The 23,779-nt window shown below is 33.5% G+C and overlaps 2 protein-coding genes across 3 annotated transcripts in view; both read right to left on the reverse strand.

Moving 5' to 3' along the window:
* Positions 1-486: 486 nt before the first annotated feature.
* On the reverse strand, positions 487-4,672 carry LOC143048390 (uncharacterized). Of its 2 annotated transcripts, none has more exons than XM_076222069.1 (4): positions 4,433-4,672; positions 3,766-3,904; positions 2,941-3,077; positions 487-1,100 (listed from the first exon to the last, which is right to left on the reverse strand). In XM_076222069.1, exons 1-3 carry the CDS (start codon positions 4,630-4,632, stop codon positions 2,970-2,972), a joined length of 447 nt encoding a protein of 148 aa, XP_076078184.1. In that variant the 5' UTR covers positions 4,633-4,672; the 3' UTR covers positions 487-1,100; positions 2,941-2,969. The 2 variants fall into 2 exon arrangements, with proteins under 2 accessions (XP_076078184.1, XP_076078183.1); XM_076222068.1 differs by lacking the exon at positions 487-1,100 and adding an exon at positions 1,688-1,859.
* Positions 4,673-13,641: 8,969 nt separating this feature from the next.
* LOC143048391 (uncharacterized) overlaps positions 13,642-23,779 on the reverse strand; it is a 28,888-nt gene continuing 18,750 nt past the window's right edge. The window contains exon 5 of the mRNA XM_076222070.1: positions 13,642-19,600. Within this exon, the coding sequence (XP_076078185.1) occupies positions 14,449-19,600 (5,152 nt within the window). The 3' untranslated portion in view covers positions 13,642-14,448. The remainder of the gene's footprint in view (positions 19,601-23,779) is intronic.

Here is a 23,779-nt window from a genome sequence, read left to right on the forward strand (position 1 = left end):
GTATATAAATTTCTTTTTATTATCAACAATATATATAGAGAAAAGAATGTTTGTTTAGACGTATTCCACTATAACTTGCATAGATGAAATTGAATATATAATTTAGATTTTGTCCTGTCACAGGATAGAACAAATTCACTAGCGGTTAAATATTTGTCCAAGTAAGGTGTTGTCAGTTGTTATCTTGTTATCTATTCGTTTGATGTGTTTGAGCTTTTGTTTTTGATTAGGGACTTCCCGTTATTAATTTTCCTCAAAGTTCAGTTTTTTGGTGATTTTACTTTTAAACTGCAAACATGATTTTTTTCTAGAGATTACACGTTGGAAAAATGCAAGAAAAAGTACCAAAATTCTTATCCGAATTTTAACAATGTAATTTTGTTTTGTAAGGTGAAATCCGTGTATTTGATTACGATAATTGAATTCTGCATAAAAATATATGAAGAGAAAAAAACATTCATCTACGACAGCACAATCAGCAAATCATTTTGTTACCACAAGGATTATAATATTTCAAACGAGTCTGATCCAGTTATTTTAAAAGCATCTAATCTAAACTTTGAAAAATCTTTTGCTTTGACCTCCAATACATGGTCTCTGATGTGTTTCAATGCTGGTTGAAATGTTTCAAAATTCCCTGCAATACTAGCAAGTTCTTTGTCCCACTCCCAATGACTGTTATAGAGCCACGGACGTTTAGAATCGTCATCAATTACTGCTATCCTCTCGTTATAAGTTGGAATATCGACCGACCCCTCTAACATCGCTTTAATATAGGAAGCCTCGTGATCTCCATACGGAAAGAAAAGTATATATAGTCTCATAAGCCCCATGAAAAAAATAGTAGAATATTGACGTGGCAAAATATACTTGTAGAGATTACATACGACACCATTATGTCCAACTTCTAGTATGCCTTCAGGAAGGAAAGAGAAGTCGTATTTAAAGCCGGTACAATAAATAACTGCATCAATCTGTATGACGTCATTATCATCAAGAATAATGGAAGATGATGTGAAACGTTTGAAACCTGAAGTTTTTTCGATAACATTCGCTGGTAATAACGTTGGTAGCTTAGAACCTCTGTGGCATAAATATACCTTCAAAATAAATTAATAACTAGAAAATAAATAATAGGAAGCTACAATGTTTTATTTTTGAATTAGACATACCAAGGACATAAAATACAAAACTTTATACTTTGAATTTGAGACAATACATTGCATTATCAGCAACTGATGTGTTTCTTGTATTTAATTTTACGGAAATGATTGTTAGATTTATTCAGATATATCAGTATCCATGTAACAATTCAACAACTTAATGAGTCTAACCAATGACGAAAATTGATTATTTGAAAGTAAAAGTTTTGAAAAGTTGTTTCAAATATGAGGTACGCCATCTATGATTTCTTGTTATAGAAAACCCATAATGTTTGAATGATTGTAACGTTTTATTAACAGAAGACCACCGTATCTATGATATTTCATGTCAGCATATAGGAAGGAGCACTGTTTATTAGGTTGCTGTTACTCTCTGGGACAAAACTTTCAGTGACGAAACTTTCGTCACTTGTAGTAATTAACCAGTTGTTGTAAAACTATGTTAATATAGATTTTAAATAAAATTTATTTATGCACTCTGGTTTTTGCGTAATTATGCACAATTTAATTGTACTCATTGTTTTTGCATGTTTTGAAATGTCGTGAGATATATCCATTCCTGAATGACTCGCTCCTAACACGGCTACATTGAGTTTAGCAAACAGTTCCGGTCGTCTGTATCGAATACTATGTATTACCAATCCTCCAAACTCCTTCTCGTTATCGATCATTGGTTAATTCGGAATTGAACAGTTACTATAAGCAGAATAAATCAAGCTACTTAAATAAATAAAAGAATAACATCGCACTTTGGAAGTATGTCGTTCAATCTTATATTTTTCATTGGCCTGTATATACCCATCCTTTTTTTTTATATTATGCAGGGGCTATAGCCTAATGTATAGCTTTCTATTGTCTTCTTTCAATATGATTTTTTTTTCTACATGCTGTCTCATAAAGCACTTCGTTAGAAAAGAATTTATAAAGTGTTATTTCGGTATTTGCAAACTTGTGTGCTTGTTTTATTTTAAAAGTGTAAAGCGACTAAGTAGACTGAACCTTCATCTTAAAAGTATTTAACGACAAGGGCGACTGAATCTTAACATGGGTACTGTACTTAACGTTTGGTGCAATGAAACATTGATAATTAATCAAATGAGTTAATGGAATGTCTCTGACATATAGTGTGTCCGAATCAATTATCTGGATTTAATTGTTATGCTCAAGCACCATACTTGGAACCCAACTTCATACTGCGTTTCATTGCCAGATTCACCTTAAGAGAATAGTAAAATACACGTAAGGGACACTTTGCCTGAGAGTGTTAGAACCTTAATGATTTCTAAATTTATCGACAGAAAATTTAAGAAATATATGTAACATCTGGCAACAACAAAGAGTATAAGTGGCAATAACATTGTAGACGTCAAAAAATATTGTTTAACGATGTAAACATGTCTGGATACCAAGGATTCACTCAAATTTTCTTTTAGTGTAAGCAGTTCCTGCTCTTTCATTGCAATCAATTTGTGGAATCATGACACGCAGAAATCTAAGTAATAAGTGGTTCGTGGTCAAACCTCATAAAAGAAGAAAAAGTAGGTCATAAGCACAGGCACTTATAAATTTCCTATATATTTTTTTCTGAGACAAGTGCCTGTGGTCATAAGCGATGATTTCCTGTTTTGATAAGGGCCCGATGTACAAGTGACAGCAAGTATATAGTACTTGTGTCGTAACTATATAACTTAACTATATGTTGAAAGGAAGCGTACAGTAGTGGTAAATCACTTGTTAAAACAGGAATAACATTAAATAGCTATCTGTTAACATTTACCCATTACAAACAATTACAGCATCAAATTCTTAAACATGACTGTCATTCTTTTTTCTCTTATCGCCATATGTTACTAGCCATTTTGTATCCTGTTTATTTTCAGAAACTGGTTCAACTAACTGTACTTCAGTATTGAACTACAAATATTGTTATTTGCAGAAATTAGACAAACAATAGTATGAAAGAGGTTGAAATTTAACTTGGTGTTACTAACATACGAAGATATTTCTTAAGAAATCCGGAAATACAGTCGTGTTGATTTTAACACCCGCCATGCATATATTACTGATGTTCCTATTCTAAGCCAATATGTTCGAGAGTTGTCATTATTCATATCGAAATTGTTTTCCCTGTCTTTAGCTTCAAAGTTAAATCACAAAAATACTGAACTCCGATGAAAATTAAAAACGGAAAGTCCCTTATCAAATGGCAAAATCAAAAGCACAAACAAATCAAACGCATGTATAACACTTGAACTGTCATATTCCTGACTCAGTACAAGCATATTTTATGTAGGAGTTCGTGGATTAAACCTCTTTTTTAAAGCTAGCTCACTTATATGACAGTCGCATCAAATTTCATTATATTGAAACCGATGTGTGAAAAAAAAATACAGAGATATTAAAGCGATTTGGAGTTTGCCATCTTGCTAAGACATTTATCTGTTGCTGCAGACCGTGTTGGCCTCTTGATTGATGTCTTATTTGTGCGGTTGTCGGCTTTGTCCTCTCGATCAATGAGTTACATTTCAAATGTTCCGAACCTTCGTGTAAATTTGACATTATTGAGCAAGGGCATTTGTAGCATTAATTGCACACTTCTTACCTTGATATATTTTCGAATATCACATTGGTCGGCAACTATTCGAATATAAGCCAAAGCATCCGTGTGCGTAGGAAAAGATGGACATTCTTCGTCCACGGGGAAACCTTCTAACTGCATTAATTGTTTTGGAAGATTAGTCCTGTAGTTGAATAAAAAGAATTTTTTTCTAAAAACCTATATGCGTTAGAAAATTTATTAATATCACTACGACTGTTTTGATTAAAATTCTTTAATCAGAGCATCTGTCCGGGGTATAAGAAACCAGTCCCGGTTGTAGATAGGATAGTCTGATTTTTTTTGGTGTATGTTTTTGATAACTTGTTTGTCTTTTTTTCTACTTGGCTATGGTATTGTCTGTTTATATCTGACTTATACCATGGCTTTTGATTCCCCGAATGTTATCTTCTGTCATTTTTACCTAACCTCATTTTAATATTCTTCTTAGGTAAAAATCTAGTTGAATGGAAGCATTGTTTTTTCTGTCGACTGGACCAGTTAGTATGCAGCAAAATTACCGCAATTTTTACAAAAAATGAACAATGATTTAATTTCATGAAAGGGTTGTATTCAAGCCTAGAAGTATTTATTACATCTCAAATGAATAAAAAGCAAAACTGTCCTAACCTAACCCATTCGACTTTGACACCAATCTAAAGTGTTAACTTACTGTATATTGCTATACATAGCAGAATGAATTTTTCGTCCATAAACATCATTTTCTGTTTGATCGGTATAGACCCATAGACCCCCAAGGTCATAGTTCCGCTCAAAACAAGTAAGAAGAAACTTCTTGTTCTCAGATAGCCGTCTCAAAGCAGAAACGCCCATAATTCCTGCTCCAATAACAGCTATCTTTTTTTCATCCATCTTAGGATTGATATACTAGTGTATTATAGTCGTGCATCTATCTATGGCATAGACTGTAAATATATAGATACGATATATTATCGCATTAAAAATATAAGATATACAACTTACAGGAGATAAGAAGCATGTTCATGGTTTATGTCATTTACATTTTTTTTCAAATTTTGTATTGCGGATCATTTCGTAATGTACAGTATCTGATTTTTTTTTAAATAAAGTTTAAAAGTTTAGGGAAAAAAATCATTTAGAGCGACGTCTGTATTCATGTGATAAGGTAATCGATTAGATATGATTTGATTTTTTGTATATTTTACGTCACTTTTGAGTACCGCTTTTGGGATATACCGTGGTGATCAGTTATTTTTGGGTGGAGGTAGACGGAGTCCCGTAGAAAACCACCGACTATCGAAATGAAAACTGACAATCCTAGTCAATATAGAAAGGAGTATAGTTAACTCGCACGAACGAGGTTCAAAGTCACAACATTAGTGTTGACTAGCCAGTGATTACAGTAGTAACCACTTAGACCATTCGACCACCGATGTCCCTTAATAAAATTAACCGTACCAATTTTCTTGCACCAGATGCGCATTTCGACAATACATGTCTCTTCAGTGATGCTCGTGGCCAAAATGTTTGTAATCCAAAGCTTATATAAAAGATGAAGAGCTATAATCCAAAAGGTCCAAAAAGTATAGCCAAATCCGTGAAAGGAATCAGAGCTTTGCAAGAGGGAGATACATTCCTTAACTTATAATAATTTCTAATATTTTGTAACAGCAAATTTTAATAAAACAAAAAATCCGTATTTTCATGCCAGTACCGAAATACTGGCTACTGGGCTGGTAATACCCTCGGGGACTAATAGTCCACCAGCAGAGGCATCGACCCAGTGGTAGTAATAAGATTAACGGTACCAATTTTCTTGCACCAGATGCGCATTTCGACAATACATGTCTCTTCAGTGATGCGCGTGGCCAAAATATTTGTAATCCAAAGCTTATATAAAAGATGAAGAGCTATAATCCAAAAGGTCCAAAAAGTATAACCAAATCCGTGAAAGGAATCAGAGATTTGCAAGAGGAGATACATTCCTTAATTTCTAATAATTTCTAATATTTTGTAACAGCAAATTTTAATAAAACAAAAAATCCGTATTTTCATGCCAGTACCGAAATACTGGCTACTGGACTGGTAATACCCTCGGGGACTAATAGTCCACCAGAAGATGCATCGAACCAGTGGTAGTAATAAAATTAACGGTACCAATTTTCTTGCACCAGATGCGCATTTCGGCAATACATGTCTCTTCAGTGATGCTCGTGGCCAAAATATTTGTAATCCAAAGCTTATATAAAAGATGAAGAGCTATAATCAAAAAGGTCCAAAAAGTGTAGCCAAATCCGTGAAAGGAATCAGAGCTTTGCAAGAGGGAGAGTAGTAGTCCGATATTGCTCTGATGGATGGTAGAGTATAATCGGGTCAGCTCCGGTACTTACTTGATTTATTACATACTTTTCTTCATTTACCCGTTAATCATGTTGATAAGATATGAAATTGCCAAGAAACTAAAGTTACAACTGCCTCACACAAAACTTTGCTACATATATATTCATACATATTCTGCTTTATATTGACGTTTAAAATCAAGATTGTAAACAGAGGCTTATCATTCTAAATTGGTCACCTATGACATATAGTATATTTTAAGAGTAAGGGAACCATGATTTACAGTTCTTTTCATCAGAGTTTAAAACAAATCCGTCACGTTACGCCAGCCGTGCGTTTTGGGTATACAGCATAAAGTGTTTACATATGTTTTTACTGCATCAAAAATTAAATTCAAAGTGTTGCTTACCTGTTAAACCTGTAGAAAACATATCTATGAACACGTATGTATACATAAAATTAAAGTGATATACACACATATCTGTGTACATAGATACAATTGAATGAATTTTACCTTCGATAAAAAGTCTTTACACCGACTTAAGCAGAGGATCATGATGATAATATTAAGTGAGATATTTGACATACATTTTGGACATAGCTGAAAATGCAATTATTAGTATTTAAATTGATAAATTAAAGAAAAACCTTTTTATGTAACTTGTAGTTTTGGCCTGGTTTTGAACCATAACTATATTTATGCATTGATAACTTTTGAAATTCTTTCGTTATCCTGGTTTATCTTTATCCTGTTTTTATTTGTTATTCTGTTGGCAACAGTCAATTAAAGGTTAATAGAACGTTTAGAAATTTGTATTTAAATGATCAAGCCGCTATAAATTTTATAGCGAGTTTCTTGATATTCTAAGTGAGACTCTTGGTTTTGAAATTGATTTAGATTTAAAATTATTTTCTTTTGATTTTATTTTGAACAAAAGAAATAAAGTTTATAATTAACTAATATTTTTATTCAAAGGTTTTATTTAAAGGTAAGTATTATTGTTAATATTTGATATTAAATTATAATTGTTTATAGTATTTCATTATTGTTTTTCAATTCATTTTAACTCTAAAATTGTTCTTTTTTGAATTATAATGTAATCTACTTTGATGTTTTTTATTTCATAAGTAGCAGGTTTCTTGATATTCTAGGTGTCATTCGATCCCGGCCGGCCTCTGCATCGACAGCAATGCCATGTACCATCGTATGCTTTATCACAGGTAGTTCCCCCATCATGTAAAAAATATGTTAAGATCCCAGAACAAGCTATAAAAAAATACTAGTAACTAAAAAAATGTGATGCACAATAAACAACGCTCGTCACGGGTTATATTAAGAGTGCACAACATTTTGTTAATGTTATTTCGAAAAGTTGGAAATAATAAGACATTCTTTTCTGAAAATGTTGAAAATATAAAATATAATTTGATATATGCTTACCTTGTTCTTCAGCTTGAAAATAAGCGATAAATAGATTGTTACACGTCGCTTGGAACTTCACGGATGAGTCTTATGTAGACGAAACGCGCGTCTGACTTTTGAAAACTATTTACACCACTGGATAGACGCCACTGCTGATGGACGTCTTGTCCTCGATGGTATAACCAGCCAAGTAGTCAGGTCAGTAATAGTAATTCGGTGTTTTTTTTATTTTTTTTTTTAGAAATTCACTGTTAGCAAAAGTATGAATTTTTTGAAATACTGAGAATTTTCTCAGCATAACCAACCAAACCGTATTCGGCACAGTTTTTTGGGAATTTGTTGGTCTTAAATGTTTTTCAACTTAAAGTTAGTACTAGTTTTTGACTTTTTTAAAACTTTTTAATCTGAACGTTACTGATTAGTCTTATATTCACGAAACGCGCGTCTGGCGTATCAAATCATAAGTATGATACTTTTGATAACTGTTCACGATTGTCTTACACTTTACTATTAACTGCTATTTTCAAGCTTTATTTTGCTAAATCTAAGTCAAGACGTGAAAATTCGTGGTCGTTTTCAAGATATATTTTCTTTATATACTACCTGACAATAAAACACGTGGTTAAGATTGAGTGTATCGACATTTATTCTTGTACGCAACGTAATTATGGGATTTGTCATATAAAAAGGGATTTTCCATCAAAAATATGATAATGATTTGATTCGAACTCATCCGTCATCCGTCGTGTCCGTCTGAATTTCGTATAATTGATAAATTCAACATCTAAAATTACCTTGATGATATTTGGTTGTTGAAAAATCTAGAAATCTCTTAATACTAGAATATATACTAACGAAAGTTACACAAAAATAAGTTCAAAATCCCTATTGATACATTTATCATTAAAAAGTCAGAAATATGACAGGTGTTATTCATTCGTTTAATATGGTTGAGCTTTTGATTTTGCCATATGATTAGGGACTTTCTGTTTTGAATTTTCCTCAAGGTTAAATATTATTGTGATTTATTTGTTTTAAACATTATTACGAAACTTACGCCACGAATTATGGAATAAGACAAATCAATGATTAATAGTTGCATGAGAAACTATATTGTATCACATTTTTCATGCATATCAAGAAAAAAAACCAAACTAAAACAACATTTCAAATCAGGTTCTTCAAAGTTGATTTAGCGATGGAAATTGGATTGTCACTGAAAACACATATTATTACCTTGATGATATATTTTTGTAAGAATAATCAAGAATTCTCTAATTAGACTGACGAAAGTTACCCAAAAGAATTAACTTGAATTAAATAAAGTGCAATAAACACAGGAATAAGTGGCCCTTCCTCGGTTGAGATACATTAATTTCACAGGGGAAATTGCAATTGTTAACCTTCCTTTTAATGAATGGTGGTGTTTCTTCTGACCTATCTAATATTTTTATATATGCAAAATCCATCGCTGTGATCATGTTTCTAGCCTCGTTATAATATTGCACGAACAAAATAAGTTATTACAAACTGGGTATTACATCATGTGTTTTACCCTGATTTTGTGTTGGATTTATAGACCATGCAAATTTACACCTTCCTGTAAGTTTAACGAACCTTGTCATGAATCTTATCTCAAAGGCTGTCAAAGTTAACTTTGTAATGCAATCTTTGAATATTGTTTCCATTAGTACTCACATTGACTTTTCTATCAAAAAATAAAATCATAACTAAATATGTATTGCTATAGAATATATAAAAACTGACTGCTCTACAACCTGGCCATGCCTTACGATATTTTGCCATTGTACACGGTTATGTTTATACTGCATCTGGTTCTGTCATATATTCGATGACAAACATGGCACGGTATGAGAGTTTGGTTATCATAATTAATAAACATTCTTAAGAACTTAGGTGTCCAGCGCCTTAGACTACTCGGACAAAAAAGGCTATAAACAAATATAGTTTTCGTTAGCCAAAACATGCAATTTCTTTTAGGCTTAATCTGGGTTTGTAACACTGAGGTGCGATTCGAACGTAAGAGGTTTTTACAGAATTGTTTTCATTTTGTTACACTTGTATTTAGATTTATAACTTACTGGGAATTACAAAACGTTTGATTCACTTCTATATTATTCAACTACAGCAAGTTTTTTTATGATAGATTTATCTGTTAGTCAGTGGTTGTATGTCTGTGATGTATGTTTACACAGGTTTGACTTCTCGGTCACAATTAAAACCGGGTTTGTCCACCATGCTTTTGATAATTACTGTACTGAGTCAAGAATATGACGGTTGTTTTTCAATAGTTCGATTGGTTCATAACGTTTGATTTTGTCAGATTTATAGACTTCCCTTTATAATTTACCTTGAAATGTGTAATCTTTGTAAAACGTGTTAACAGTACATGTTAGAAAGGGGTTGGTAGATGGTATACACCGTAGTTTCCCATACATTTTCTATTCTGTGTTTTGTGGACTATTGTTTGTCTGTTTATCTTTTTTTGTCTTTTTTTCAGCCATGACGCTGTCAGTTTATTTTTTCCGATATATGAGTTTGAATGTCCCTCTGGTATCTAAAGGCAACAGTAGTATACCGCTGTTCAAAACTCATAAATCCATGGACAAAAAACAAAATCGGGGTAACAAACCAAAACCGAGCGAAACGCATTAAATATAAGAGGAGAACAACGACACAACACCGAAACGCAACACACACAGAAACTGACCAATCATCAGACAAAACACCACGAGGATAACAAATATAACATGAAAACCAAATACATGAATTTGGGATAGACAAGTACCGTGCCACGTCTTATCTCAATATCTCAAAAATAAGAGAAAACACAAACGACTCAACGTTAAAATGCAACACACAGAGAAACGAACAATAATATAACAATGACCATCTTCCTGACTTGGTACAGGACACTTTTAAAGGGGAATACAAGTGGTGGGTTAAAACTGGTTTTATGGCATGCCAAACCTCGCACTTTAATGGCAAAGTTAAATATTGATACTAAAAACGTATATCTTTCATCCCTTTTTCATTTATCATTCATCCTTAATCTGTGACACGACGACAACTACCACTGGTATTAAAGAGATAATCGTAACTGGAATTACGATTATCCCAATATGGCGACGGCAGATATAGGTAAAATCTTTACAGTCATTTTTCTCAAATGTAGCATGTTTTTGTCAATAATTACTCAGCTGCAAGTTTTTTTTATACCATTACATCATATTTGAATTATGAACGGTGCACTGAAATTGTCTAAGCGCTTTGAAAATTGCCGTTGAAAAATTCGTGATGATAATTGTAACTCGGAAAAAAGATAATCGTAATTATGGTATCAAAAAATGAGAAGATAATCGTAACTGGATAGTGTTTTATTGATATTGACACTAAAAACGTATATCTGATAGCACATGATGAAATTAGGGTGATGAATTAATCACGTTTCAACATCTTAATGACATTTCTTTTTGTGCATATATATATTATTGATAGTTCTAATGAAAACAGCTACATACTATTATATCATAAAATTGGAAGGGTGAACAAGCTTCAAGAAATTTGGAAATTGGAAACACACGAACTATGTTAAAATACAGAAAACTCCAAGAAATAGGAATGTCACAAAATATGGGAATGAGCGAAGAGGCAATTTTAAAGGAATTTGTGATATATGGCAATAATTGTCGGGCGAAACGCATGTGTCACCCTACATCAGATTTATGATTCATAAAATTGAGAATGGAAATGGGGAATGTGTCAAAGAGACAACAACTCGACCATAGAAACAACAACAGCAGAAGGTCACCAACAGGTCTTCAATGTCGCGAGAAATTCCCGCACCCGGAGGCGTCCTTCAGCTGGCCCTAAGACTGTTAAAGAACATTGATTTATCCTGAATAAAAACATAGTAAATATAGTAAGTATTGTTTTAAATCATTTAATGCAGGTGGCTATATGTGCTATTTCTTCCCCCCGGGAAGCCACTGCTGGTTCAATTCTAGCCCATACCCTTTATGCCATAATGAAGTAGGAAAGACGTTCAGTATTCGCCAGAGACAGTTTGACGAGAAATTAAGAACAACAGATTTACACTTTTAGGATATGGGATATTGCTAATCCCCCTCCATTTTCTCCCCCAAAAAAAAACTTAAACGCGCACATAACATTGAAACTTTGAAAACAATTAAAATATCTACTACTTACCACAATACCTGACCCGACAGCTGCTTCATTGTCAATATCTTGAACAGGTACATGTATATATCAAAAGGTTATGCATATTGTTGTCAGTTATAAGGGCGTTATTCAATAAAAGTGTGAATTTCAGACCTAAAAAATGAAAAATCAACATGTCGACATTTTTTATTTCTAGAGTTATTTTGAATACCTGTTTGTAAATAAAAAGTGCAATCTTAATAACTCTTCAAAATGATATCATTTTCATAATGTATGTACTGTTTAGTAGTGGACATTTGTCCACTACGAAACTGCTTTTAAACGCACATCATATTGCATTTTAATGTCTCCTATAGACATTCCAGTTTGTTTTACTTTATAAACTAGAAAGATCTAATTTTTTTTTCTTAATTTGATAACAATTTTTTATCGATAAATATTAGACAGTACTTCACATATGAACGTACAACTGATGTTACGTAGTGGACATTTTGATGAGTGTCCTAGTGGACAAAACCGTTTCCATCGTAGTGGACAAAAAGTTTCGAAGTTGACATCAACCCTATTCTATGTTGATAACATATTGAAAATTACACGAAACTAACCCTTGTTATTTGTTTTGCACGAATATAATTGAAAAAAAATAAAAAATCTCCAATAATTGTTTTGTAGGTGACCATACTTACATGATTTATTTTTGTTCCCACAATCTCTATATTGCAATAGTAACAAGAATGATTATATTCATCAAAGCACGTACTATGCTGTACACTGATATTTTTTTCATTATTTTAACACCAAATACTGAAGAATATTGGAACCGTTTCGTAGTGGACATCATTCTGATCCATTTGATGTGCTCTTTTTTTTTGTCCACATTTAAACTGCCGTTATAAAAGCACCACTTCTTTTGTAAGACCCTTATGTTTATATCTCTTACAAACCTTGAGAATGTCTAGGGACATGTCATTATGGTTATTTTGAATCATTCAAGAATCAATAGCTTATTAGTTCCTCTAAAATTAGTATGTTTCTTTGCTTAAAAAATGTTAAATCTAATTCCATGTACTGACTGCACAAAGATCAAACAAACTTTTTTAAAAGTGGCTGGGACAAGAAATCACGGTTTTGTAGTAAAACGCCCATAAATCGAGAGATATATAAGTAAATTTGTCTTAGATATTAAAATGTCAGTTTATTCATTTATTTTTATTTTCCGTTAATGTCGACAATTACCTGCACATTCGCATTTTAATACACACAATACCATTGAAATGCTGAAAGACACATTTAATATTTTTCAGTTACTATTATCCGATAAAGAAATTACGATTATCAAACAAGAAAAATTCCATACAGTTACGATTATCATCCCGAATTTTTCAACGGCAATTTTCAAAGCGCTTAGACAATTACAGTGCACCGTTACGATTCAAATATGATGTAATGGTATAGAAAAACCTTGCAGCTGAGTAACTATTGACAAAAACATGCTACATTTTAGAAAAATGACTGTAAAGATTTTAGCTATATCTGCCGTCGCCATATTGGGATAATCGTAATTCCAGTTACGATTATCTCTTTAATACCAGTGAACTACAGACAACGTTCTCAATTGGATGACCAATGGTTAAACATGTTTAACACCATACATTAAATATGTAGTGTGTAATGCAGCCGAACAATGTAATATCTGCAAATGCTTGTTATGTTTTTAGCAGGATTCAAATCTCTGCTCATGTGAAATTGTTGAAACACTTTTTGCTCGTTTCCCAGCTCTCTAGACCATTCGACCAACTAAGCAATATAACAATAAAACAATGCAGCTTATGTTAGTCGAGTCATGTTTCCTCATCGACTGTATCATGGTTGTTACACAGAAGATGTTGTATATGGTCAATGAGATTGTTAACTGCTAGAACAAACTAAGTATGCAGGCACATCAATATTTATTTTATTATTTACATCAATATATTTGACGACAAGGTTACCAACATTAGTTATATTTACTTAGAGTGGAATTTAACCAACAGTATTTATATCTGTTAATGTGTGTTCTTCCATCAACAGGATTGACACTCCTGCTTCTATGACATCGATAGTTGTAACACCGCTGTGCATTAGAACATATTATATAGCCAGCTGTGATATTGAAAAATGTAACCTTATACATTTGTTTGTCGAGTCAAGCTTTTCCTCGTTGGATTATGTAGGACTGTTACACAGTGCATGATGTGTAGTCGCAAGTAGATGGCAAACTTGTAATTGTACTAACCAAACACACATTGATATTATTTTTTCTATTTACGTCTAAAAATGTGACAGCAACAGACATTGTTAATCGGATATCCTATGGTGGCTGCATTAAAGTCTGTAACGAAGACCCTTTTCGAAAAAAAAAATACTTGACAAAAAAGAATTATAAATTGTATTGAAGAAACTACTTTCAAAACATGAAAATAATAGTTGTTTTCTTGAAAATGAGAATAATATAACATATAATATCATGAATTAATCACAAATGTATAGACTGGCCAGTATGAGCTTTCACCAGTAGGTTTTCCTGACAAACTCAATTCTCCACTTTCCCCTGTTGTAACTGTCACTTTCCATTTTTCTCCACTTTTCTCTGAGAAAATTTTATTGTTTGCAAGAATACTTTCGAAAGCTGGAGAGTTAAACACGAAGCAAATTACAGAATTTGGTGGCAATTTTCTTACTAAAGGTTGAAAAAGCTTGCATTAGTATTTTGTCGTAGTTGTGTATGTAATTGGAAACATTGATTTCACATCCGATTCAGCAGTGTTTAATATGAGAACTTTATATACCAAAGTGTACACCTCGTCGACTTTGCCGAAAAGTTGAAGTTTATAATACCCCTTATTCAATAAACGTGATCTTATATTGACGGAAGTCTCGTCTTGCTCTACCGTCAAGATTTCTTTTTGGTCGACATTTTCAGCATCATGCAAATCAACTAGAACATCAGGAGTTGATGTTGTCTTCAATGAAAGATGAAAATTACCATCTGTACATTCATAAAAGGGTTTTATACAAGAAGTTTCAAATCCCCTATCAGTAAAATCTGGCGTTGGTCCATAGTGACGGGTGTTTTTTGGAAAAGGTTTCCAATTCGATTTACCAGTGTTCAGTATGAGCACTGTATATACCAAAGTGTACACCTCGTCGACTTTGCCGAAAAGTTTAAGTTTATAATACCCCTTATTCAATAAACGTGATCTTATATTGACGGAAGTCTCGTCTTGCTCTACCGTCAGGATTTCGTTTTGGTCGACATTTTCAGCATCATACAAATATACTAGAAAATCAGGAGTTGATGATGTCTTCAATGAAAGATGAAAATTACCATCTGTACATTCATAAAAGGGTTTTATACAAGAAGTTTCAAATCCCCTATCAGTAAAATCTGACGTTGTTGGACCATAGTGACCGGTGTTTTTTGGAAAAGGTTTCCAATTCGATTCACCAGTGTTCAGTATGAGCACTGTATATGCCAATGTGTACTTCTCGTTGCGTTTGCTAAAAAGTCCAAGTGTATAATACCCCTTTTTAAATAAAGGTGAACTTATATTGATGAAAGTATCATTTTGCTCTACCATCAGGTTTTCCTTATGGTCAACATTTTCGGCATCATGCAACTGAACTAGAATTTTAGGAGTAGAAGTTGTCTTTAAAAACAGACCAAAGTTACCATCTTTACATTCATAAAAGGGTTTTATACAAGAACTTTCAAATCCTCTATCAGTGAAATCTGGCATTGGACCATAGTGACCGGTGTTTTTTGGAAAAGGTTTCCAATTCGATTCACCAGTGTTCAGTATGAGCACTTGATATACCAAAGGGTACACCTCGTCGACTTTGACGAAAAGTTGAAGTTTATAATACCCCTTATTCAATAAACGTGATCTTATATTGACGGAAGTCTCGTCTTGCCCTACCGTCAGGTTTTCCTTATGGTCGATATTTTCGGCATCATGTAATTGGACGAGTACCTCAGGAGTGGATGTTGTCTTCAATGAAAGATAAAAATTGCCATCTGTACATTCATGAAAGGGTTTTAAGCAAGAAGTTTCAAATCCCCTATCAGTAAAATCTGGGTTTGGACCATAGTGACCGGTGTTTTTTGGAAAAGGTTTCCAATTCGATTCACCAGTGTTCAGTATGAGCCCTGTATATACCAAAGTGTACACCTCGTCGACTTTGACGAAAAGTTGAAGTTTATAATACCCCTTATTCAATAAACGTGATCTTATATTGACGGAAGTCTCGTCTTGCTCTACCGTCCGGTTTTCTTTTTGGTCGACATTTTCAGCATCATACAAATAAACTAGAACATCAGGAGTTGATGATGTCTTCAATGAAAGATGAAAATTGCCATCTGTACATTCATAAAAGGGTTTTAAGCAAGAAGTTTCAAATCCCCTATCAGTAAAATCTGGCGTTGGACCATAGTGACCGGTGTTTTTTGGAAAAGGTTTCCAATTCGATTTACCAGTGTTCAGTATGAGCACTGTATATACCAAAGTGTACACCTCGTCGACTTTGCCGCAAAGTTGAAGTTTATAATACCCCTTATTCAATAAACGTGATCTTATATTGACGGAAGTCTCGTCTTGCTCTACCGTCAGGATTTCATTTTGGTCGACATTTTCAGCATCATGCAAATCAACTAGAACATCAGGAGTTGATGTTGTCTTCAATGAAAGATGAAAATTACCATCTGTACATTCATAAAAGGGTTTTATACAAGAAGTTTCAAATCCCCTATCAGTAAAATCTGGGGTTGGACCATAGTGACCGGTGTTTTTTGGAAAAGGTTTCCAATTCGATTTACCAGTGTTCAGTATGAGCACTGTATATACCAGAGTGTACTTTTCGTCAACTTTGCTTAACAGTTCAAGTTTATAATACCCCTTTGTCAATAAACGTGATCTTATATTGATGGAAGTATCATTTTGCTCTACCATCAGGTTTTCCTTATGGTCGATATTTTCGGCATCATGTAATTTGACGAGTACCTCAGGAGTTGATGATGTCTTCAATGAAAGATGAAAATTACCATCTGTACATTCATAAAAGGGTTTTATACAAGAAGTTTCAAATCCCCTATCAGTAAAATCTGACGTTGTTGGACCATAGTGACGGGTGTTTTTTGGAAAAGGTTTCCAATTCGATTTACCAGTGTTCAGTATGAGCACTGTATATACCAAAGTGTACACCTCGTCGACTTTGCCGAAAAGTTGAAGTTTATAATACCCCTTATTCAATAAACGTGATCTTATATTGACGGAAGTCTCGTCTTGCTCTACCGTCAGGATTTCGTTTTGGTCGACATTTTCAGCATCATACAAATATACTAGAAAATCAGGAGTTGATGATGTCTTCAATGAAAGATGAAAATTACCATCTGTACATTCATAAAAGGGTTTTATACAAGAAGTTTCAAATCCCCTATCAGTAAAATCTGACGTTGTTGGACCATAGTGACCGGTGTTTTTTGGAAAAGGTTTCCAATTCGATTCACCAGTGTTCAGTATGAGCACTGTATATGCCAATGTGTACTTCTCGTTGCGTTTGCTAAAAAGTCCAAGTGTATAATACCCCTTTTTAAATAAAGGTGAACTTATATTGATGGAAGTATCATTTTGCTCTACCATCAGGTTTTCCTTATGGTCAACATTTTCGGCATCATGCAACTGAACTAGAATTTTAGGAGTAGAAGTTGTCTTTAAAAACAGACCAAAGTTACCATCTTTACATTCATAAAAGGGTTTTATACAAGAACTTTCAAATCCTCTATCAGTGAAATCTGGCATTGGACCATAGTGACCGGTGTTTTTTGGAAAAGGTTTCCAATTCGATTCACCAGTGTTCAGTATGAGCACTTGATATACCAAAGTGTACACCTCGTCGACTTTGACGAAAAGTTGAAGTTTATAATACCCCTTATTCAATAAACGTAATCTTATATTGACGGAAGTCTCGTCTTGCCCTACCCTCAGGTTTTCCTTATGGTCGATATTTTCGGCATCATGTAATTGGACGAGTACCTCAGGAGTGGATGTTGTCTTCAATGAAAGATAAAAATTGCCATCTGTACATTCATGCAAGGGTTTTAAGCAAGAAGTTTCAAATCCCCTATCAGTAAAATCTGGCTTTGGACCATAGTGACCGGTGTTTTTTGGAAAAGGTTTCCAATTCGATTCACCAGTGTTCAGTATGAGCACTGTATATACCAAAGTGTACACCTCGTCGACTTTGACGAAAAGTTGAAGTTTATAATACCCCTTATTCAATAAACGTGATCTTATATTGACGGAAGTCTCGTCTTGCCCTACCGTCAGGTTTTCCTTATGGTCGATATTTTCGGCATCATGTAATTGGACGAGTACCTCAGGAGTGGATGTTGTCTTCAATGAAAGATAAAAATTGCCATCTGTACATTCATGAAAGGGTTTTAAGCAAGAAGTTTCAAATCCCCTATCAGTAAAATCTGGCTTTGGACCATAGTGACCGGTGTTTTTTGGAAAATGTTTCCAATTCGATTCACCAGTGTTCAGTATGAGCACTGTATATACCAAAGTGTACACCTCGTCGACTTTGACGAAAAGTTGAAGTTTATAATACCCCTTATTCAATAAACGTGATCTTATATTGACGGAAGTCTCGTCTTGCTCTACCGTCCGGTTTTCTTTTTGGTCGACATTTTCAGCATCATACAAATAAACTAGAACATCAGGAGTTGATGATGTCTTCAATGAAAGATGAAAATTGCCATCTGTACATTCATAAAAGGGTTTTAAGCAAGAAGTTTCAAATCCCCTATCAGTAAAATCTGGCGTTGGACCATAGTGACCGGTGTTTTTTGGAAAAGGTTTCCAATCCGATTCACCAGTGTTTAGTATAAGCACTGTAGATGCCAATGTGTACTTTTCGTCAACTTTGCTTAACAGTTCAAGTTTATAGTACCCCTTTGTCAATAAACGTGATCTTATATTGATGGAAGTATCATTTTGCTCTACCATCAGGTTTTCCTTATGGTCGATATTTTCGGCATCATGTAATTGGACGAGCACCTCAGGAGTTGATGATGTCTTCAATGAAAGATGAAATTTGCCATCTTTACATGTATAACTAGGTTTTATACAAAACGATTCGAACCCTCTTTCAGTAAAACTGAGCGTTGGACCATAGAACCCACCGTAATTTGGATATGGTTTCCAATTTGATTCTGCAGTTCCACAATTAATAATATATTCGGCCAATGTTGTATTTTCATCTTTTATTTTTGCATGCAAGCAAAGTGTATATTTTCCTCCGGATTGAGGGCGCGCAGTAGTCTTGCATTCTTTACTATCCGCACACAGCATAATAGCTGCATCAGTGCATTTTGAACCTTTATCATTATAGAAATCAAACCAGCAGTTCTGAAATGGATGAGCTGATGACTCTACTATAATTGTGCATGGAGAATTATCAATTATTACATCTGGATGAGAAAATTTGATGCCATATTGTCGTGCTTCTTTAGAAGGTTTTATTTTTTTTGCATATTCCTCTATGCTAATTGGTTTTTCGAGAAGTTGCCACTTTTTACTTTCTTCAATATTGCTGTTGAAGTACGGGAAATGATCGTAAATAAAATTTTCCGGGGAAGTAAGAAAGTAAAAGTTATTAAACTTCTTGATAAATTCCTGATTTTTGTCTACATAACCTGCACCCCATGTAGTGTCTATGAACCTCCATACCCCTTCTAGACGAACGGCGTTCCATGCATGATCGGTGTCCTGGCTGAAGGTAATGATTTCACCAAGGTTATGACCATATCCTTTGGCGTATCCGCTGATATGTTTACAAGTTATATCAAGTGCTCTGCAAAGAATAAATAAATGTTGATGAAGTATCATTTTTCATTTTCTGTCGGACATTTATTCTACCTCTTCAACTTGCGCATTTCAAACTGTGAAAATTGATTTCTCTTTCCTAATGCTACGTAAGAAACAAATGTGTTTGTAGGACACCAGCCCTTTCCCAAACTCTATAATTTCAATATTCAATGAACCACGAAATTTGAGTCCAAACACTTGATCAGAATATCCTACCTGCATGACAAATATGTTAATTTGTTGTCCCCACAGATAAATCCCTAAACAACATCGTTGTTGTGTGTAAAACTCATTACATTAACTGCTTGATAAACCAATTGGGTATTGACAATTCACTTGGAAACTCAACATATACCCTCACGACACTTACCAACGATGAAATCATGGATAATCATAGGTCTGTTCTTTGTTACTGTGAAAGTACTTTTATTCGTGAGGAAACACTTTTCGTGGTTTTTGTGGATGACTTTATCCACGAATTTAAGTGTCCAACGAAATAAAACAACAATTGTCCAAATAAAGACAGGGAAAGATCCCCATCGGTAGGTTTGACTACTGATATGATCTAGAAAATATATTGTATAACGCCAAATCTGAGAATACTTTGATAGCAGTCACAGAACTACAACCGCATGCAGGATTATACCCATGTAATATTTAGTAACCTAAACTGTACAACTTTTGATCTTTTAATTCTCATAAAAAATACTTTTAATCGATGAAAGTCAGATTTCCGGTATTGATATGTTAGTATGATAAAGTGTTCATTTGCAGTTGATTTCCTCATAGTTTTCGTACATATGAGAAATTATAATTTCATGCTGGGCTTGATTTTGAATTATTTGACAATTCAAGATACGTTTATAGCATTTGTTTATGTGACTGTTTTCTTTAGGTGACATGTTTATGGCCTTATTAAAACATTTGATGGTCTTTAATCTGTTGATCACTTTATCATGGGTTAATTAATGTTATCATTACGATTTACACAAGTCAATATTGACTTTGCCATTCCTTTAACCCAGACTATTTGTAACGTTCGTTTCTAAAGGCTTTAATTTTTTTTTTTTTTTTTAGAAAACTGAAATCCACGAATTTACAAACCCAAGAACATGTAAATATTGCTCAAACCACGAAAATTGATACCCACGAATTAAAGTACTTTCTCAGTTCTTGGGATTTAAACCAAAGATGAAGAACTGGATCTTCCATCACCTTATTGGATATCTGAACTACATAAGTGTCCTTACAAACAACAGTAAATTGCTGGGTATTCCAAGTGCTCCACGGAACCTCTTTCTAAATTATTAACATATATCTTATCAGCAATCAAAGCCGGGCTTCAAAGTTATTGTGAAACTGCCTATTCTAGAGGTGGCGTGAATCAAACGTGGTACTAAAGAATTTCAGAGATCTTTTAGAGTACATACAATCTAACTCTCTTTCATCTTGTAATAGCATTAAAACATTTGACTTTTCTACATTTTACACAAATATTTCACATTCCATACTAAAAGACAAATCGGAAGAGTTGATATTGCTTTGTTTCATAAAAAAGAATGGCCAACGTAGATATAAGTATCTTGTCTTAGGAAGGGATAAATCCTACTTTGTAAAGGATCAATCTGATTCAAACAAAACATTCTCTGAAACTGACATTATAAAGATGCTTGATTTCTTGATTGACAACATATTTGTTACATTCGGAAGACGTGTTTTCAACAGATTGTCGGCATTCCAATGGGAACCAATTGTGCCCGTCTTGTTGTCGACTTGTTTCTTTATTTTATTATTATTACGAGGCTGACTTCATACAGGAATTTCTTAGGAAGAAAGATAAGAAGTTAGCAATATCCTTTAATTTTACTTTCCGCTATATAGATGATGTTCTCTCACTAAATAATTCAAAATTTTGTGACTTGTTGAACACATCTATCCCATCGAACTAAAGATAAAGGATACAACATATACAGTTAAGTCGGCCTCATATCTTAGCTTACATGTAGAAATTGACAATGACGGTCGGTTGAAAACTAAACTTTACGACAAAACAGATGATTTCAGCTTTCCAATTGTGAACTTTTCATTTCTAAGTAGTAAGTAACAAAGAGTTCCAAATGGAGAAGTTGAAATCATCCCTTCGTAAATTTTACGGACGCCATCACGAGTTGATGACCGTTATGGAATAAGCGTTTCACATATGATATCGGATATGTTCCTTACGTCGTTATTACAATCTCTTTCCCTTTCATGAATGTGACCTACCGAAATAGACTATTTACCGGATCTGTTATGAAATGGTGGGATTCGTGTTGCTTATTCTTTAGTTTTCTATGTTGTGTCAAGTGTACTATTGTTTGTCTGTTTGTCTTTTTCATTTTTAGCCATGGCGTTGTCAGTTTATTTTCGATTTATGAGTTTGACTGTCCCTCTGATATATTTTGCCCATCTTTTAAAATATTTACATTTAAATAAACGGTTGTGCCAAGTTCAAAGTGATACGGCTTAAATTTATGATGAACTACCACAAGGACGATCGGGTGTTTTCCGACACCACATTGGAATGTTGCATAGCAGAAAAAAATTGGCATAAGTATTAATCGAAATGTCAATTTTTTACAGAACAATGAAAAACGTTTTCTTTGTGTACTCTTTTTTCAAAACTTAACAAGTTTCGTTTCAATTCTTCTTTTTATCACTAAACCTTTTAAGGAGGAATAACAAAGCTAATCCTTTTCATAAAGGCATGTGATGCCCTTTGACCGTTTTACTGAATGTAACAAAACATTTTCTTTTTTTTATTAGCTTACAGCTCATAATCTATTTAAATTTCTATCGTTAATGTTGTTTTTTTTAAACACAAACTGTTTTTCATGTATAATATCTTTCTAATCTGACTATTGAACCGCCATAAACCATACCTTCTATTTTATGTTTGACAATAGCATGATATAAACTACATAAAGCCAAAGTATGAATTCTATTTATCGTTATTAAATTTGACGCTAAAGATACCTTAAACCAAAAGTTAAATCTGATCATGAGTCAAAACCCTAATTTGCCATATTTATAAAAAGGTTTGATTCGTATTAAATATAATTATGTACTAAGTTTTAATAAGATATGATGTCGGTAATTATTTTGGCCCTCCTTGATAATATGGAATAGATCACAGTTACCAGATACCAGTGTAATATCCACTAGGGAAGTTGATTTTTTTGAAAAGGAAAATTCTACTGCGTTGAAAGTTATTTAAAGACGTTTAAATTGTAGTATAATTAATGTAACTTTTAACTTTCAAATTCAGTTACATTAATGTGATTATTGATGTTAAGGGTGGTCGATTCTCCGAGTAAAATTTGGACCATGAAATAGAGATATAAATAGAACTAATAAATTCTGTAGTTAGTTTGATATATGATGAGGGCTAAATAGTACTTAGGAGTTCTGATGCGTTCTTATGTGCAGTTTTATATGAGACGGTCAATGATAAATCATCTAAATTTTTACAATTTTCATTACAATGGTCAAAATTTGAAGAGTGTCACTGTGTTCCAGTTTGCGGGGTGTCGGCTATGTTTGACACGGGGTGGCAATTTCGAAGCGAAGAAAATCTATCAAAGTAAGTTCAAGTATCAAAACTTCTTTATTTAGAATTATAAGTACCATATAATGTACTGCACGGAAGGAACTGAAACACAATCTATTTCCTGCAAGCAAAACCTGTCGTTTTCAGTGCTCTGTTTTCTCAAACACCTCTTCCTAGTTTTCCGTGTTGCAGATTTTGAGGCTTCATATGCAAATTTCTGGATAAAAAACTACTTTAGACGTCTTCCCTCTGCATCATTTATATAGAATTGATTGCTATATTATGACAACAAATAAAAAACTAAAAGTACTTCATTTTGACTGTTTTTAGTCATATAAGACATGTGCTTTTGATTTCATAAATAGTAAAAAATGACTCAAAATATTTTGTTTAGAAAATGATTTTTTTCCCTTTCCAGTCACTATCATAGTCATATAAAAAGTTAATGATGTGGCTCAATCCACCAGAACATGGAGGAAAATCATAGAGCAGACCCCCATAAAAGATTTTGCCGAAGCCACTAACAGTCAAACTTTATCATTGGCATCAAAGTTCTTCATCAGTTTCCTCTCAAAA

Source organism: Mytilus galloprovincialis, chromosome 10 (genome assembly GCF_965363235.1).
Source record: "Mytilus galloprovincialis chromosome 10, xbMytGall1.hap1.1, whole genome shotgun sequence".
In the NCBI taxonomy this organism is placed as follows: domain Eukaryota; kingdom Metazoa; phylum Mollusca; class Bivalvia; order Mytilida; family Mytilidae; genus Mytilus; species Mytilus galloprovincialis.

Excerpts from the sequence above, each read along its gene's own strand:
- LOC143048390 (XM_076222069.1), bottom strand. The coding sequence starts at position 4,632 with ATGGATGAAAAAAAGATAGCTGTTATTGGAGCAGGAATTATGGGCGTT. Across the intron at positions 3,905-4,432 it reads GCTATGTATAGCAATATACA|GACTAATCTTCCAAAACAAT; the intron begins GTAAGTTAACAC and ends ATTCAACTACAG. Across the intron at positions 3,078-3,765 it reads ATATTCGAAAATATATCAAG|TTCAATACTGAAGTACAGTT; the intron begins GTAAGAAGTGTG and ends CAATATTTGTAG.